This window comes from Rhinolophus ferrumequinum, chromosome 23 (genome assembly GCF_004115265.2).
Source record: "Rhinolophus ferrumequinum isolate MPI-CBG mRhiFer1 chromosome 23, mRhiFer1_v1.p, whole genome shotgun sequence".
Taxonomy (NCBI): Eukaryota; Metazoa; Chordata; class Mammalia; order Chiroptera; family Rhinolophidae; genus Rhinolophus; species Rhinolophus ferrumequinum.
In genome coordinates, this window is record NC_046306.1 from 24,891,297 (window position 1) to 24,905,238 (window position 13,942).

At 49.5% G+C, this 13,942-nt stretch overlaps 2 protein-coding genes and 5 non-coding genes across 9 annotated transcripts; 6 read left to right on the top strand and 1 right to left on the bottom strand.

Moving 5' to 3' along the window:
• Positions 1-763: 763 nt before the first annotated feature.
• NOP56 (NOP56 ribonucleoprotein) lies at positions 764-6,318 on the top strand. The gene is made up of 12 exons (XM_033094815.1): positions 764-874; positions 1,029-1,118; positions 1,469-1,583; positions 2,353-2,514; positions 2,688-2,886; positions 3,261-3,448; positions 3,531-3,682; positions 3,874-3,974; positions 4,341-4,489; positions 4,720-4,841; positions 5,028-5,162; positions 5,848-6,318. Exons 1-12 carry the CDS (start codon positions 872-874, stop codon positions 6,220-6,222), a joined length of 1,791 nt encoding a protein of 596 aa, XP_032950706.1. The 5' UTR covers positions 764-871; the 3' UTR covers positions 6,223-6,318.
• On the top strand, positions 2,126-2,193 carry LOC117016382 (small nucleolar RNA SNORD110). The gene has a single exon (XR_004421905.1). It is a non-coding gene; the product is annotated as a small nucleolar RNA SNORD110 (small nucleolar RNA).
• On the top strand, positions 2,996-3,127 carry LOC117016376 (small nucleolar RNA SNORA51). Its single transcript, XR_004421899.1, has one exon. It is a non-coding gene; the product is annotated as a small nucleolar RNA SNORA51 (small nucleolar RNA).
• Positions 4,037-4,122, top strand: LOC117016381 (small nucleolar RNA SNORD86). The gene has a single exon (XR_004421904.1). It is a non-coding gene; the product is annotated as a small nucleolar RNA SNORD86 (small nucleolar RNA).
• Positions 4,559-4,629, top strand: LOC117016372 (small nucleolar RNA SNORD56). Its single transcript, XR_004421895.1, has one exon. It is a non-coding gene; the product is annotated as a small nucleolar RNA SNORD56 (small nucleolar RNA).
• On the top strand, positions 4,888-4,957 carry LOC117016371 (small nucleolar RNA SNORD57). Its single transcript, XR_004421894.1, has one exon. It is a non-coding gene; the product is annotated as a small nucleolar RNA SNORD57 (small nucleolar RNA).
• IDH3B (isocitrate dehydrogenase (NAD(+)) 3 non-catalytic subunit beta) lies at positions 6,313-11,343 on the bottom strand. Of its 3 annotated transcripts, none has more exons than XM_033094817.1 (12): positions 11,208-11,343; positions 10,988-11,068; positions 10,766-10,864; positions 10,546-10,666; positions 8,835-8,895; positions 8,626-8,758; positions 8,385-8,518; positions 8,192-8,294; positions 7,963-8,109; positions 7,628-7,722; positions 7,446-7,506; positions 6,313-6,444 (listed from the first exon to the last, which is right to left on the bottom strand). In XM_033094817.1, the coding sequence occupies exons 1-12, from the start codon at positions 11,241-11,243 to the stop codon at positions 6,364-6,366; spliced, it is 1,152 nt and encodes a 383-aa protein (XP_032950708.1). In that variant the 5' UTR covers positions 11,244-11,343; the 3' UTR covers positions 6,313-6,363. The 3 variants fall into 3 exon arrangements, with proteins under 3 accessions (XP_032950708.1, XP_032950707.1, XP_032950709.1); XM_033094816.1 differs by having other exon boundaries at positions 6,313-6,745; XM_033094818.1 differs by lacking the exon at positions 6,313-6,444 and adding an exon at positions 7,176-7,265.
• Positions 11,344-13,942: the final 2,599 nt, after the last annotated feature.

Sequence of the window (13,942 nt, forward strand, 5' to 3'; positions counted from 1 at the left end):
TCGCCTGCGTTTCCAAAAGCCACCCTCGTGCACAAGGCAGCAGCTCCAGTTCACTCGGAGAGAACCGGGTGTTCAGATTTAAGGGCCCTTCAACAGGATGAGCAACACATGGTCCCGGCAAAGGAGCTGGGTTCTATTCAAGAGGAAGGAGAAACTGACCTAGAAGACGTGGAATCGTCTTTCTTTTCTATTTTATCGCCTGCCACCATCATTTTTAAAAAATAATACATAACATACAACTTAAAAACACAAAATCAGCCACGAGGAGTGACTGCGTCAGCGCACCCCAGGTCCCGCTTCCGTCCCCCAAGAGGAGGAAAAGGCGCGCGGCCATGGGGCTCTGGGAGGGTTGTCCCCAAGTGGCGGGAAGAAAGGGGTTTTGGGGGATGCGGGGAGCCGGGGGGGTCTGGAGCCTGAGGTCACCGGCGCCGCGGAAAGCGGGCTCGGCAAGTTTATCTGGGAACGGAGGCCGCGACTAGCGCGGGGCCTCCAGACCGATGTCACCTTAGCCTTGCGGCCCGGAATTTATATCATGAAAAAAATTAGGGCCTGCACTATCATCCAGAAAAGCGTTTTTCCAAACCGTCCAGTCTTGCGGCCTGCAGGGCCCGGCCCCGGCCCGCGCGTCCGCGGCAACTGCGTCAGTTCGCGCCGCTGCTGAGGCCGGAAAAGGCCACCCTGCCCGCGCTCGCGCCACCTCCACTGCCATCCAAGCTAAGGCGATACCATCCCGCGGACCCCTCCGAACAGCCGGAAAGGTATCGTCCCCAGCCTCTGATTGGCCGGCGGCGCGGGGGCGTGGCCTCCGGAGCCTGGTTCTGCGCGCCAGAGCCCACTCGCCGCATTGCGAGCCGGGCCAGGAGCGGGCGCCATGGTGAGGAGTGGTTGTGGGGTGCGGGAGAGGAGAAGGCCGCGGTTTGGGCCTGGGTTCGGACCAGAGCCAGGGCCGGAGCCTGCCCTGGGAGCGGGGCCAGATGAACGCGGGGACCGCGCTGACGCTGACGCTGGCGCCCTGACTCCCGTTCCAGGTGCTGCTGCACGTGCTGTTCGAGCACGCGGTTGGCTACGCGCTGCTGGCGCTGAAGGAGGTGGAGGAGATCAGCCTGCTGCTGCCGCAGGTGGGTGGAAGCGGTGGGCTTGCGGGCCACACGGTCCCCAGCATGCACTGCGCGCTCCCACGTGGCCGGCCGCTCGCGTTGTGGGTGCGCTGAGCCTGAAAGCTCCAGAGCAGGGGTTCCTTACCTGCATTCGAGACTAGAATCGCGTTAGGACCATTTAGAAGTAAGCGTCCGGCCCTCCACTCAGTATCCAAGAAGAAGAACCGGGATTTAGGGCCAAATAATCGATCGGTTCATTCTTCAAGTGTTCAGTTGGTTCTTATATACGTCCAGGGCTGAGAACCGTTGCTTTACTGCGCCCTAGAGGCGACAGCGCGGGAAGGAACCTCCCATCCTTTTTCTACCCCCAGGTGGAGGAGTGCGTGCTCAACTTAGGCAAGTTCCACAACCTCGTTCGTCTCGTGGCCTTTAGTCCCTTTGCCTCGTCCCAGATTGCCTTGGAAAATGCCAACGCTGTGTCTGAAGGTGAGTCGGCCACCTCCAAGTATTGCAGAGATTTAAGCAGAGATATAGTTCCTCCTACTGTATAGTTCTTCTCCTAGGGAGTTGATGATAGTATTTGCCTTTATTCGGCTAATTTATTCTAAATCTGATTATGTTTTGGATGGTATTTGATGTGTACAGGATGTGATTTAAAATAGTCTTTCAGAGCTCCTGGTCTGAATGTTATATTTAAAGCACACAATCCAGCATGCAGTCTTACCCTGTGAACTCTAGTGATAAATGATTCTCAAATGCAATGGCGGGGGGGGGGGGGGGGGGGGGGGGGTGGTACTGGTTCAGTGCTAAACCTTTACAAGTGGTTCTCTACTATTTGGTTTAATTGATTGGAAAGAGCATTTTTCATACATGAAAGCCAAGAAAAAGGTTTGGTCCCAGAAGGCAAATCTGGAGCTAAATACTTTAGTAGTTGATGGTGCTCAGGGGTGTGCTTTGAGCTTTCAGTTATGCGTTTCACCTTGTACTATTGGACCTGAGTCCTGTTCTTCCCGTGACCCATTCACGCTTTGCAGTGATGACTTGAGTCTGTCAATCCCCTGAGTGCAATCACTGATGTCTCCATGTCTCTGAGCAAAGCCTGAAGGGGAGGGGTCTAGGCATGCCTTCCCAGCATGCTCTGCTGGACCAATGTAAGAACAGTCTGTCACTTAATCAGCAGTTGAGGACACGGGATCCCTTTTATGGTTTAAGCATCCTTCAATCTGTTAGTGGGAGCTCTGTTTTTTGCCCTGAGGTGTTGTTCATGAGGACCTCCGCCTGCTCTTGGAGACTCACTTGCCATCCAAAAAGAAGAAAGTACTCTTGGGGGTTGGGGACCCCAAGATTGGTGCTGCTATACAAGAAGAGTTAGGGTACAACTGCCAGACTGGAGGCGTGATAGCCGAAATCCTTCGAGGTGAGACAATTATCTGTTAACATTCATGCCATTCTTGACATCTTTGAGGGGGTTCCGGAAACATATTAGGGAGCTTAAAGTTGCTTCTGGTAAGTCCTCCTGCTTGGCTGGTGCGCATGGGTGCAGGAGCTAGCTCAGAGCCCTTCGTTGCTCATAGTCTTGCCCTCCTCCAGGAGTTCGTCTGCACTTCCACAACCTGGTGAAGGGGCTGACCGATCTGTCTGCTTGTAAAGCCCAGCTGGGGCTGGGACACAGCTATTCTCGTGCCAAAGTTAAGTTTAATGTGAACCGGGTGGACAATATGATTATCCAGTCCATTAGCCTCCTGGACCAGCTAGATAAGGACATCAACACCTTCTCCATGCGTGTCAGGTAAAGTACGGGGCAACCCTTGAGAACGGGGCTGTGGCCTGTGGTTTAGCTAGTTTTGAATCGTGAGATGAGGACTGGCTCCTATGGGTAGAACTGTGGGGTGGGGCTGGGCCTCCCGGTGCTTACCACAGGCTGTGTTTTTACACTGACTGTACAGAAAGAGGAGGCAGAATAAACCCACCTCATATACACCTCAGCCCAGGCCCTTTACCTGGTCTGTATTGTGAATGGGGAGACATGGAGTTGAGGAGGTTTGGGATCTGACTTGTTCCCACTTCCTCCCGGCAAAGAGTAGTTGTGAAAACAACTGAGGCTGTGGCTTTATTTATTTGAGACATGGCAGCTGGGTGAGGGAGAGATTGGGCTCTTTGCAGGGAGTGGTATGGATATCACTTTCCCGAGCTGGTGAAGATCATCAGTGACAACGCTACCTACTGCCGCGTTGCTCAGTTCATTGGGAACCGAAAAGAGTTGAATGAAGAAAAGTTGGAGAAGCTGGAAGAGCTGACGATGGATGGGGCCAAAGCTAAAGCTATTCTGGATGCCTCGCGGTCCTCCATGGGTCAGTACCAAAGCCTGGCGGCCAAAGTAAGATACAGGGCTCTGAATATCTGGCTCCTGCATTCACATTTGGTGTCCTTCAGGCATGGACATATCAGCCATCGACTTGATAAACATCGAGAGCTTCTCCAGTCGTGTGGTGTCTTTGTCAGAGTACCGCCAGAGCCTGCACACTTACCTGCGATCCAAGATGAGCCAAGTAGCCCCCAGCCTGTCGGCCCTAATTGGGGAAGCGGTGCGTCGTGGAGAATGAAAAAACGGGATTGAGCAATGTTACCATGTATATCTGTACTGCTGTATTTCCTGACCTGCCATGTCTTCCACGGTTGCCCTTGAAGGGGGGTCAGGGGGAGGTGAAGCAGGATTGTGCAGTTGGCAGGTTGGCCATTCCAGCTTCTGTGACTGATTCCTTGAATCCTTCTCTAGGTAGGCGCACGTCTCATTGCTCATGCTGGCAGCCTCACCAACCTGGCCAAGTATCCAGCATCCACAGTGCAGATCCTTGGGGCTGAAAAGGCCCTGTTCAGGTACCAGTGAGGGCACCTGCCCACACTCAGGTGCCACTTCTGGTGCCCACTGCTTGTTTGGGGATCACAATGATGGCTGACCAGGGCTTCCTGACCTATGCAGGCCTCTGCTATGGGGGTGATGGCCAGTCCTGGTGTCTGAGTGATTCCCAGGGCCCAGCAAAGGGACCAAGTTTCCAGGTCAGCGACATTGGATGCCTTCCCTTTGCCTCTGGGAGCTGTGGGTTGGCAAGAGATGGGACAGAGACCCAGCCCAGCCTGAGGCTCACTCTGGAGACTGAGAGCAAAGGGGAGGGGAGGCGCTGCCTTGGCGAATAGGGTTGAAATTTCTGATCTTAAACTGTCCACTGAATATTCTTCTCCCAGGGCCCTGAAGACAAGGGGTAACACTCCAAAATACGGACTCATTTTCCATTCCACCTTCATTGGCCGAGCAGCTGCCAAGAACAAAGGCCGCATCTCCCGATACCTGGCAAACAAATGCAGTATTGCCTCACGAATTGATTGCTTTTCTGGTATGGGTGGAGGAGTTGGCATTTGTGAGAAAGGGGCTTGGAGGGAGGGGAGGCTGAATACCGTAGCTTCTACAATGATGGTAACATTTTTCGTCAACAGCAGTTCACCTAGTGAGTGTTGATATTTTGGGTCTGAGTGAAGCTGAGGGTAAAGGAAGTACTCGGGGTGGGGAGTAGTTTGTCTCTTTAGGAGCTGACAGGTTTTGTTTACCCACACACATAACATCCAGAGGTGCCCACAAGTGTCTTTGGGGAGAAGCTTCGAGAACAAGTTGAGGAACGGCTGTCCTTCTATGAGACTGGAGATATTCCACGAAAGAATCTGGAGGTCATGAAGGAGGCAATGGTTCAGGTCAGTTCAGGCTTTGCTAGGTTGGGGGAGAACCATAGCTGACTGTTGGAGGTGATGAACTATCTTAGCCTGACCTTGTAGGTGGAGGCAAAAAACTGATTTAATGAGCCTGATCCAAAAAAGCCAGGTGGGAGGTCTGGAGGGCCAGAGCTCTTCAGAGCCTTTTCAGCACTTTTCTTTGGCCAGGCTGAGGAAGCGGCTGCCGAGATTACTAGGAAGCTGGAGAAACAGGAGAAAAAACGCTTGAAGAAGGAAAAGAAACGGTTGGCTGCAATTGCCCTCGCATCTTCAGAAAATAGTAGTACGCCGGAGGAGTGTGAGGTCAGTAGGCAGATTGGCCCTATGTGAAGAGCCGGGTTGTATGGTTTTCAACAGCAGAACAAAGGATCTGTGGCCTCAGAGCCATGGTCTTTAGTCCAGAGTCAAGGCTGAAATAGCTAAAACTGCCTCTTGATTCTATAGGAAGGAGATAGGTGCTGAGAGCCCAGAGAGCTGGTTGTAGCACTGGTTCCCTGGGCAAGTGTGTTGTCCTCGGCTGCCTCCCAGGAGTCCTCAACGGGGGTAGTGTGAATTCCTGCTGTTTGTTCTCCGCGGTGTGTTCGGAGGTAGAGGTGGTAGCATTTTGTAGTGAGGATGGGAGCAGGGAGGTATCCAATGTGCTGTAGGTTAGGATCCTCCCTGGGATTTTAATGCCCCATTTGCCCAGTAGTGTTTCAGGGTCCCCTCTGGAAGCTGGCATGACAGTTCTATTGTGACTAGCATGGTGGGTTTTTCTGTAAGTTATTTAATGGGTTTAAATAATTACATGTTCTCACCTTCTAAGTGGTAGTCATCTTTGGGGTGGATTTCCAGTTTTATTTACGCAATTAAAAATCATCCCAGAAACCTTGTGTAGTTGAACAGCATTTCCACATCTTTCCGCCCTACTTAATTGCTGGCACTTTAATGGGGAGGGGGCAGTGTTTGTACGACGAGTGACACTGTTTCATGTTATTTTCCCTTCTAGGAGACAAGTGAAAGACCCAAAAAGAAGAAAAAGCAAAAGTTCCAGGAGGTTCCTCAGGAAAATGGAATGGAAGACCCACCTGTCTCTTTACCCAAACCCAAGAAAAAAAAATCTTTTTCCAAGGAGGAGGTGGTTAGTAGTGATCTTGAGGAAACAGGTGGCAGTGGAAGTCTTCCCAAGAAAAAGAAATCTTTCCCCAAAGAGGAATCAGTCATTGACCCTGAAGAGGCAGGAAATAGGAGTGTCCCCAAGAAAAAGAGGAAATTCTCTTCCAAAGAGGACCCCCTCAGCAGTGGACCTGAAGAGACTGCTGGCACCAAGAACAGCAGCTCCAAGAAAAAGAAAAAGCTCCAAAAGCTGGCCCAGGAAGATTAGAATGGACACTAGTACACTGTTGGGGTATAACCCTAACCCATAGTGACACATCCCGACCCATTCCCGACAATAAAAACAAATTCACAAAAGTAATGATATAACGTGTTTTATTGGACACCTTTACACGGGTGTGGGTGGGACCTATGGGTGGGACAGGGCATCAATGACAGCCTCAGTGAAGTCTCGGCAGGTGGCATAGCCACCCATGTCAGGAGTTCGAACCTGTGGGGGAGAATTGTCATCATCCTGTGGCCTGGGCCCATCCCTAACCCTCCCCTAACATAACAGTCCCTTAAGGAAGCCAGCCCCAGGACAACCTAGGCTCTGCCCAGAAGATAATTATGGTCTACAGGTTTAAGGGCTCTTGTCTGGTCCACTGTACTGAAGGGAGGTGTAGGTGGTATGGTCCTCATGAGGTTGGAGGGAATAAAGGGCTCTAGCCCCCATAGGGGTGCAGGTGGCCGATGACAGACTTGATGAAGTCGGTTGTGGTGCTGTAGCCGCCCATGTCTCTTGTCCGCACCTACAGCCACCACCGGCAACAGCCGTGGGGAAGAAGAGAAGAGAGCCCATGAAGAAGGGGTAGGGCAGTGTGATGGAATGGGAGTCCAAGAAGGGGTGACAAGGCCAGTAGACAATGCAGCAGAGATGCAAGGAGGTGGCCAGGTTGGAAGAGCATGGGCAAGTCCACTCATCTGAGGGCCAGAGCCACTATTAGAGCTATGCTGTGGCCTGAACAGAATGAATGGGAGGCTGAGTACGAAGTCAGGTGGCAAATGCAGATCAAAGACAGGATGAGGATGCGTTGGAGGAAATAAGGAGACAGACCAAGTGGGAGGAAAGAAACAGGCAGGGAATGCAAATGAGGATGGGCTTCCAGTGTGGAGGTGACTGACACCCCCCAAGCCTCATCCTGCCTGCTATCTCCCTCTGCCCGTCCATCCCCCATGCTCTCCCCCCAGAGAGAGCTACAAGTTCAGCATTAAGATGGCCCATAAAAGAGCCAATGGATGGAGCAGGAAAGAAGGAATAGCAGATGACAACTAAGAGGCAAAGGAGCTCATGATGAGACAGCCAAGAGAAAGGTGAAGAGTAGCCCTGAGAGGGGTGGGGGAAGATCAGAGAGCAGATGTTCTGGGGACCTAGAGAGAAAGGAGGCCCCAATTCAGGTTACCCAGAGAGCAGAGCCGAGGCCTTGAACCCCACAGCCTTTCTAAACTCACCTTGCCCACTTTGATGACCTTCTTCACTGCATCTGCAATCATGTTGGAGTGATATTCTAGACTGTCAATGTGGACAGGAAGAAACTGAGATACCCCGCTCGTCGGCGCCCATTTCCCCATCTGTGCTCCCTTTACAACACCCGCCTCCTCCCCCAGCCCGCCACAACCTACCCACAACCTACTTGAGGTGCCGTAACATGTTGGAGGCTGACAGCAGCATGGCTGTGGGGTTGGCTATATTCCTACCCACTGCCTGGGCAAATGGGTGCCGGGCGCCCTGTGGAGAGAGGGGCAGGCCAGAGTCACTGGGAGCAGGTTATGCAGAGGTTAGAGTCAGGGGAAGGCATTAGGGCAGAGAGAGGTCAGGCCAGGCACACTGAGAAGAGGCATGGAGGGAGGGGGCAGAAGCAGGCCAGGGTCACTTAGGAGGGGGTCACATTTAGGGAAAATTAACACGGGGGCCCTGAGGTCAGAAGAAGGCCACAAGAGGGCTATGAGAGGAGGTGACCTCACTCACCATTTCAAAGACTGCATACTCTGCACTGTAGCTTTCACCAGGGACCACACCAGCTCCCCCAACCAGGCCAGCAGCCAGATTGTCAATAATGTTTCCATAGAGATTGGGCATCACCAGCACATCAAACTGGTAAGGATTCTGCACCAGCTGGGGCGGGGAGAAGAGAAGTCAGTTCCACTCCCTGCCTTCCCTCAGCACTGTGAGAGTACAGACATGAGCGGGGCCTTACCTGCATGCAGCAGTTGTCTATGATCATTGTCTCAAACTTGATTTTGGGATACAGTTCAGCAACTTCCTCACAGCACTGCAGGAACAACCCATCCCCAAGTTTCCTGCCCATGGACCAAAGAAAACAGATTCAGCCAAGAGAGTGCAGGGGACTACCTTCCCAGGAACCTACACCACAAAACCACTTTCCTCACATGATATTGGCCTTGTGGACAGCCGTGACCTTGTCCCGCCCCTTCTTAGTGGCATAGTCGAAGGCGAACTTTGCAATCCGCTGAGATTTGGTTCGAGTGACAATCTTCAAGCACTCAATCACGCCCCTCGCACTCTGGGTAAGAAAAGAGAAACAGCTGAGTGACACTAGAAAGAAGGGAAGAAGGAGCTATGTCTCTCTCCCACCTTCACCCTTGCCCTCCTCAATTTCTAGGGCCTCACCTCATGTTCCAGAGAGCTGTACTCCCCTTCTGTCTGTTCTCGAATGATCACCAGATCTAGATTGTTGTGTCGAGTCATGTACCCAGGAAGTGACTTCACATGGACTACATTGGCAAACAAGTCCAACTTACGCCTAGGGGTGGAGCAGAGCCATCGGAACTGTGCCTGGTGCCCCCGTACCCCTCTGACCCAAGACCCTCACCACCTACCTCAGTCGCATATCGTAGGAGGCTAGTTCCCCCTTATACTCCATCGGAGTGTGGATCTTTCCTGCATAAACAAAGTTGCAGGGGCAGGGAAATGTCAGGCACAGGCCAAGCCCAAAGAAACCCAAATCGGTGTCTAATCCCCTCAGTGACATAACGCAACCCAGACTCCCATCTCCAACTCCCAAATCAGTGACCCTTAAATTCCTCTGGAGGCAGGGGGCAAAGAACAATGCAGTTAAAACCAGAGACGTTTTGTCTACTGTTTTTATTTTTAGTCACCATATTTAATTTATGTTGAAACCTCAACATGAGCTAAAAGGAGGACAGAAGATTCTTTTCACGGTATCAAAGAGCCTGGGTCTAATATGTTGAGAAACAACACTAGGGGATCTGTGACCTTTCTTGATATTTCTGTGTGTCTATGTATGTGACATTTTTTCAACCAACAATTACTGAATATCAACCATGTGTAAGGTACTAGAGATACCAACCAAAAACACCACACACAACTCCTGTTCCTAAGGGGCAAATAATGCAGTGGGATAAACAGATAATATAAAATACATGATTAATGACATACATAAAAACACAGAAAGGAAATTCCCTCTGGTAATATCAGGAAATGTCTGAACAGCTGACATTCAGCCAGATCTTAGGTTTAGTGAGTGTAGGAGGTTGAACAGTGACCCTTAAAATTATATGTCCATGCCCTAAACCCCAGAACATGTAAATGTAATCTTATTTAGGAAACTAGTGTTTGCAGATATAATTAAGGATCTTGAGCTGAAATCAACCTGGATTAGGGTAGTCCCAAAATCCAAGTACTCATACAAGAAAAGAAGAAACAGATACACAGGCACAGAGAGGAGAAAGCCATGTGAAGACAGAGGCAGAGATTGGAGTGATGCATCTACAAGCCAAGAAACACCACGGAATGACGGGAGCCGCCAGGAACCACTAGTAGCTGGAAGAGCCAAGGAAAGTTTCTCCCCTAAGCTTTCAGAAGGAGCCCTGCCAACACCTTAATTTCGAAATTCTGGCCTCCAGAACTGAAAGAATAAATTTCTGTTATTTTAAGCCACCAGTGTATGTTAACTGGTTACAGCAGCCCTAGGAAACTAATACAGTGAGTGAGGAGGATTCTGACAGGTAGCATCAGAACATTCTGGGCAGAAGGAACAGCGTAAGTCAAGATAGTAGTACATGTATTTGAAAACTAACATAGCCTAGTGTGACCAAAGCACAGAACAAGTGTTGTAAAAACAAAGGCAGAAAAGCTGAGGGTCACCATAGAAAGAACTTACTTTCCTATGCTAAAGCAAAGTCATGCTGGTCTTTCCAAGAGAAGAGATGTAGACGATGGACTGCGGGGGCAGAACTGAAAGCCAAAAAATCAAATGAGGATAGTCAAGTAGGAAAGCAGAGGGTAGACAGAAAAGAGGCGGCTAGAAGTGGCATTCTAGAAACACAATTAATAAGACTTGATGACCTGGTGTAGCCCCATGACAGACTTCAAACCCTGGGAGCCTTCCGGCAGACAGCTCACATGATCTCTCAACTAGTGGTCCCAACCGGAAGGAACAAATGGCTATGAATCTGGGGGGAGCTTGGGGGAGTTAATATGTTAGTATGTGTGAAGGGAAGTTTAATGAACATTTGTTCATTTAATTTTAAATGACACATGGGCAGGGTAGCAAGGGGGCACACATACCAATGATGGCCACCTTATTCTCCTTCATGGAACTCAGCACTTGCTCCAACTTCTCCTCAGAGGCCATATTCTGCACCTCGCTCAAGTAATGCTCCTGGAACTCCACTGGGACACTGGCAGCCTTCAGGGACAGGTCCAAAAAATTATATGGTCAGGATCAAGTAAGGCCTTTCCAACCCACCCCATCGTCCCTGCTGGCTGGTTCCCCCAGGCCACTTGCCTTGAACACCTCTTTGACAGCGTGCATCAGCTCAGGTCCCACGCCGTCTCCTGGCAGCATGGTCACAGGAAAGGCGCCCTCCACCGGCACGTCCTCGGCCTGTGACCGGAGCCGTTAGAGCTAGAGCTGGGGTGGACGCAGGGGTCTTGGGGGTCCGGCGACGGGTGGGGGAGAAGGGAAATGGGGGGTGGGTGAGACTCCAGCGAGCTTGCGCTTACTTACCTGGTTCCGCGGGGCGGCGTGCGCCACCGCCGAGGTACAAAGGCTCCTCCATGCCCTGGGGTTCGGGGCGGTGACCAGCGCCTGCGGCAGGAGACACACAAGCCTGTGAGGTCGGGTCTGGAATCTCCAGACCCCAAATACTACAGCGAGCCCGGTACAAACCCGCTGCTCCCCTGCCCGCCCCCGGCCCGGCCCGGCCTGGCCTGCCCCCGGGCCTCACTCGGGTCAACCAGCGGGTACAGCTGAGAGCCGCCATGTTCTCCGCAGGAAGTCGCGAGGGAAGTGACGCTGAGGCCGAGCAGCCGGCACCCTGACTTCCGGTCCTTCCTGGGATGCAGGATGGTTCTCTTCTTTCAACCAACACCCGCGCCCACTGCTCTTCCTCCTTCTCTTTCAACCTCTTCTATTCACCCTGGCGGCTCACGGGACATACAACCATTTTGTCTGTTGCTTTCTTTACAGTCACCATATTTAATTTATGTTGAAATTTCAAAATAACAGTAAAGGAGAATATGAGATTTCATGTTTATCAGACGAAGACCTGAGTGTAATAACAATTGAGACACAAACTGGGGAATTTATCTTAATGTTTCTGTGTCTACATGTTTTTCTTTCAACCAGTACTCGCTGACCATATTGCAGGCTTTAAAGGTGTTAATGAACACAGTCAATGGAAGAAGGTGTGTGCCTGGTTTCTCCTTCAATCTAGCCCTGCCAGTTACTCAGTATTATTCAAGTTTCCTCATTGTTTTTTCCTGTGTGCTCTTGTTTTTTGCTCGGACACTTGTTTCTCTTAAGACAGTGTCCCAGGCTTGAACTCCCCTGAGCAAGGACCATAAATGGAGACAGAACTTACTTCCAGCATGTAAGTGTGACTAAAGGAGAATTTCAGACTGGTTTCTAAAATTCTAGTCACATGCTGTTTATAAGTGACACGCCTAAAAACAAAATGACAGGAGGATTTGCCTAAGCCAGTATTCTGGAAGTATGGTTTTGGACCACGGGAACTTGTTTAAAAATGCAGACTTAAGAGTCCCACCCCAGGCTTAAGTCCCACCCCAAATCTGAATCTCAGGATAGGGGCCCCATAAAATACATATTTAATGGGCTCCCCCAGATGATAACACATTGAAATTTAAGAACCACTAGCTAGGTTCTCTGATTTGTATATCTCATTCACTCAAAAAGGTGCAGGGCACTCTCCCAGCCCAAGGGAGAGAATGCAGTGGTTCTAATCTTGGGGACCCAAGCACCGGCTTTGTGCCTCTGTCTCTGCATTCCTTTAGGCAGGGTATTCTCTACATTAGTGGAATGGAGAGATTTCTAGATTTAAAGATTAGATAATAAATTTGTAAGAGTCTTGAACAAATAAGGAGTGTTGTGTAACTGTAAGGCTATTATAAATATTATAGTTAATATAATTTATTAATGTATAATATTAATATAACATACTCCTCCATCTCCACTCATATAGCCCATGAAACAAATCAAAACCAGAGAGTATCATCATCTTGTTTCCATAGATTCCCTAGTCCCAACTTCCACAGTATTATTGCCGTCCACCATTTTTCTCCTCCAAATATCACTCGGTCTGATGAAGAAAAAGTGGGAAATTTATTCTTTTTAAAGACTATATTTTCTGTTACTTTAGGAAATTTAGAGTGGGAATGAAAAGAGATGTGCCACCTTAATCCATTCTTTGGTAATAATCTAATTTTATACCAGAAAATGTTAATTTTCTTGAGGGTAACTACAACACTATTTCTATACTGAAACTCGGCACAGACCTATGTACAGATGACAAACAATATCTGCTAACTGATGTAATGGTTTGTAGCTCTCATCAGTATGTTCACCGTTCAGAACTAATAAAGGGGGCTAATTGACTCAAGCCGAAAAGATGACACCATTGTTGTCTGAAGGCCATTGTGTTATCCCTGCGAGCTTGGCGAGCTCTCCTGGCCTTTGAGCTCCCATGAAAGCATCTCTCACTGATACTGCCTGAGAATGGGGAAGTTCTTTAATCAGTCTCTTGGGCAGGGGAGGGAGGTTAAACCATTTTGTTCCTTCTAACTGTTGTGGAGCATATATGAGTGTTCAGTGTCAGGCTGAGTGGATTGAATGTCAGTGTCCGAGGCCTACAAATCCTCTAGTACAGGAGTCCTAACTTGGGGTCCACAGAGCTTCCAGGTGTCCATAAATACAAAATCAGTATCATGATTTGAATGAAAATATTCAAAAGCTGTATCTTTATTCTCACTAACTTCTAACTGAAATTTAGCCTTTCCTTTCATTATAAATGTAGAATGAAATTACAGTGCTACCTGTAGTACCCTTGACTTTGTCACAATAGAAATAATATTTCATACCACATTTCAGTTTAGGCAGATATCCTGAAATGTCATTTACTCTCATCCCCACTTTGATATTGTTTGACCCAATGCTAGATTTTGTTATTTAATGCATTAACAAAGCAGCACACATAGTACTACGTTACAAGGTTACTTATTAGTATTATATGTCAATATAATGAGTTTCCTTTATAATACTATTTGTTTTATTTTATGCATTTAAAAGCCTTTCCTAAGAAGAGGACAGGGAAAGGAACTCGGCAAGATTTGGCCTCAGCTTTATCTGGGGAGCTCTGGAGCATGAATGCCGTCTCAGGGTTGTCTCAATTTGAGGCAAGATTTAATAACCTTGCTTCAGCCCTGCATGGTCTAATCTTCCAGGCATCTCTGGCTCTTGGAGGCTCCATCTGGCCATGGACAATCCTGCAGAGAAGTGGGTGACTGAACAATTAACCAACACCTGAAGCAGTTGGGGGAATGGATGCACCAGCTGGCAAAGAGCGTGTGGCTGAGGCAGCTACTACCCTGTGGAGGTGAGAAGGAACATGGTGTACTGGGACACAGTGAGGAGAGCAGGTGTATTTGAGAAGGTGAGGTACAGTGA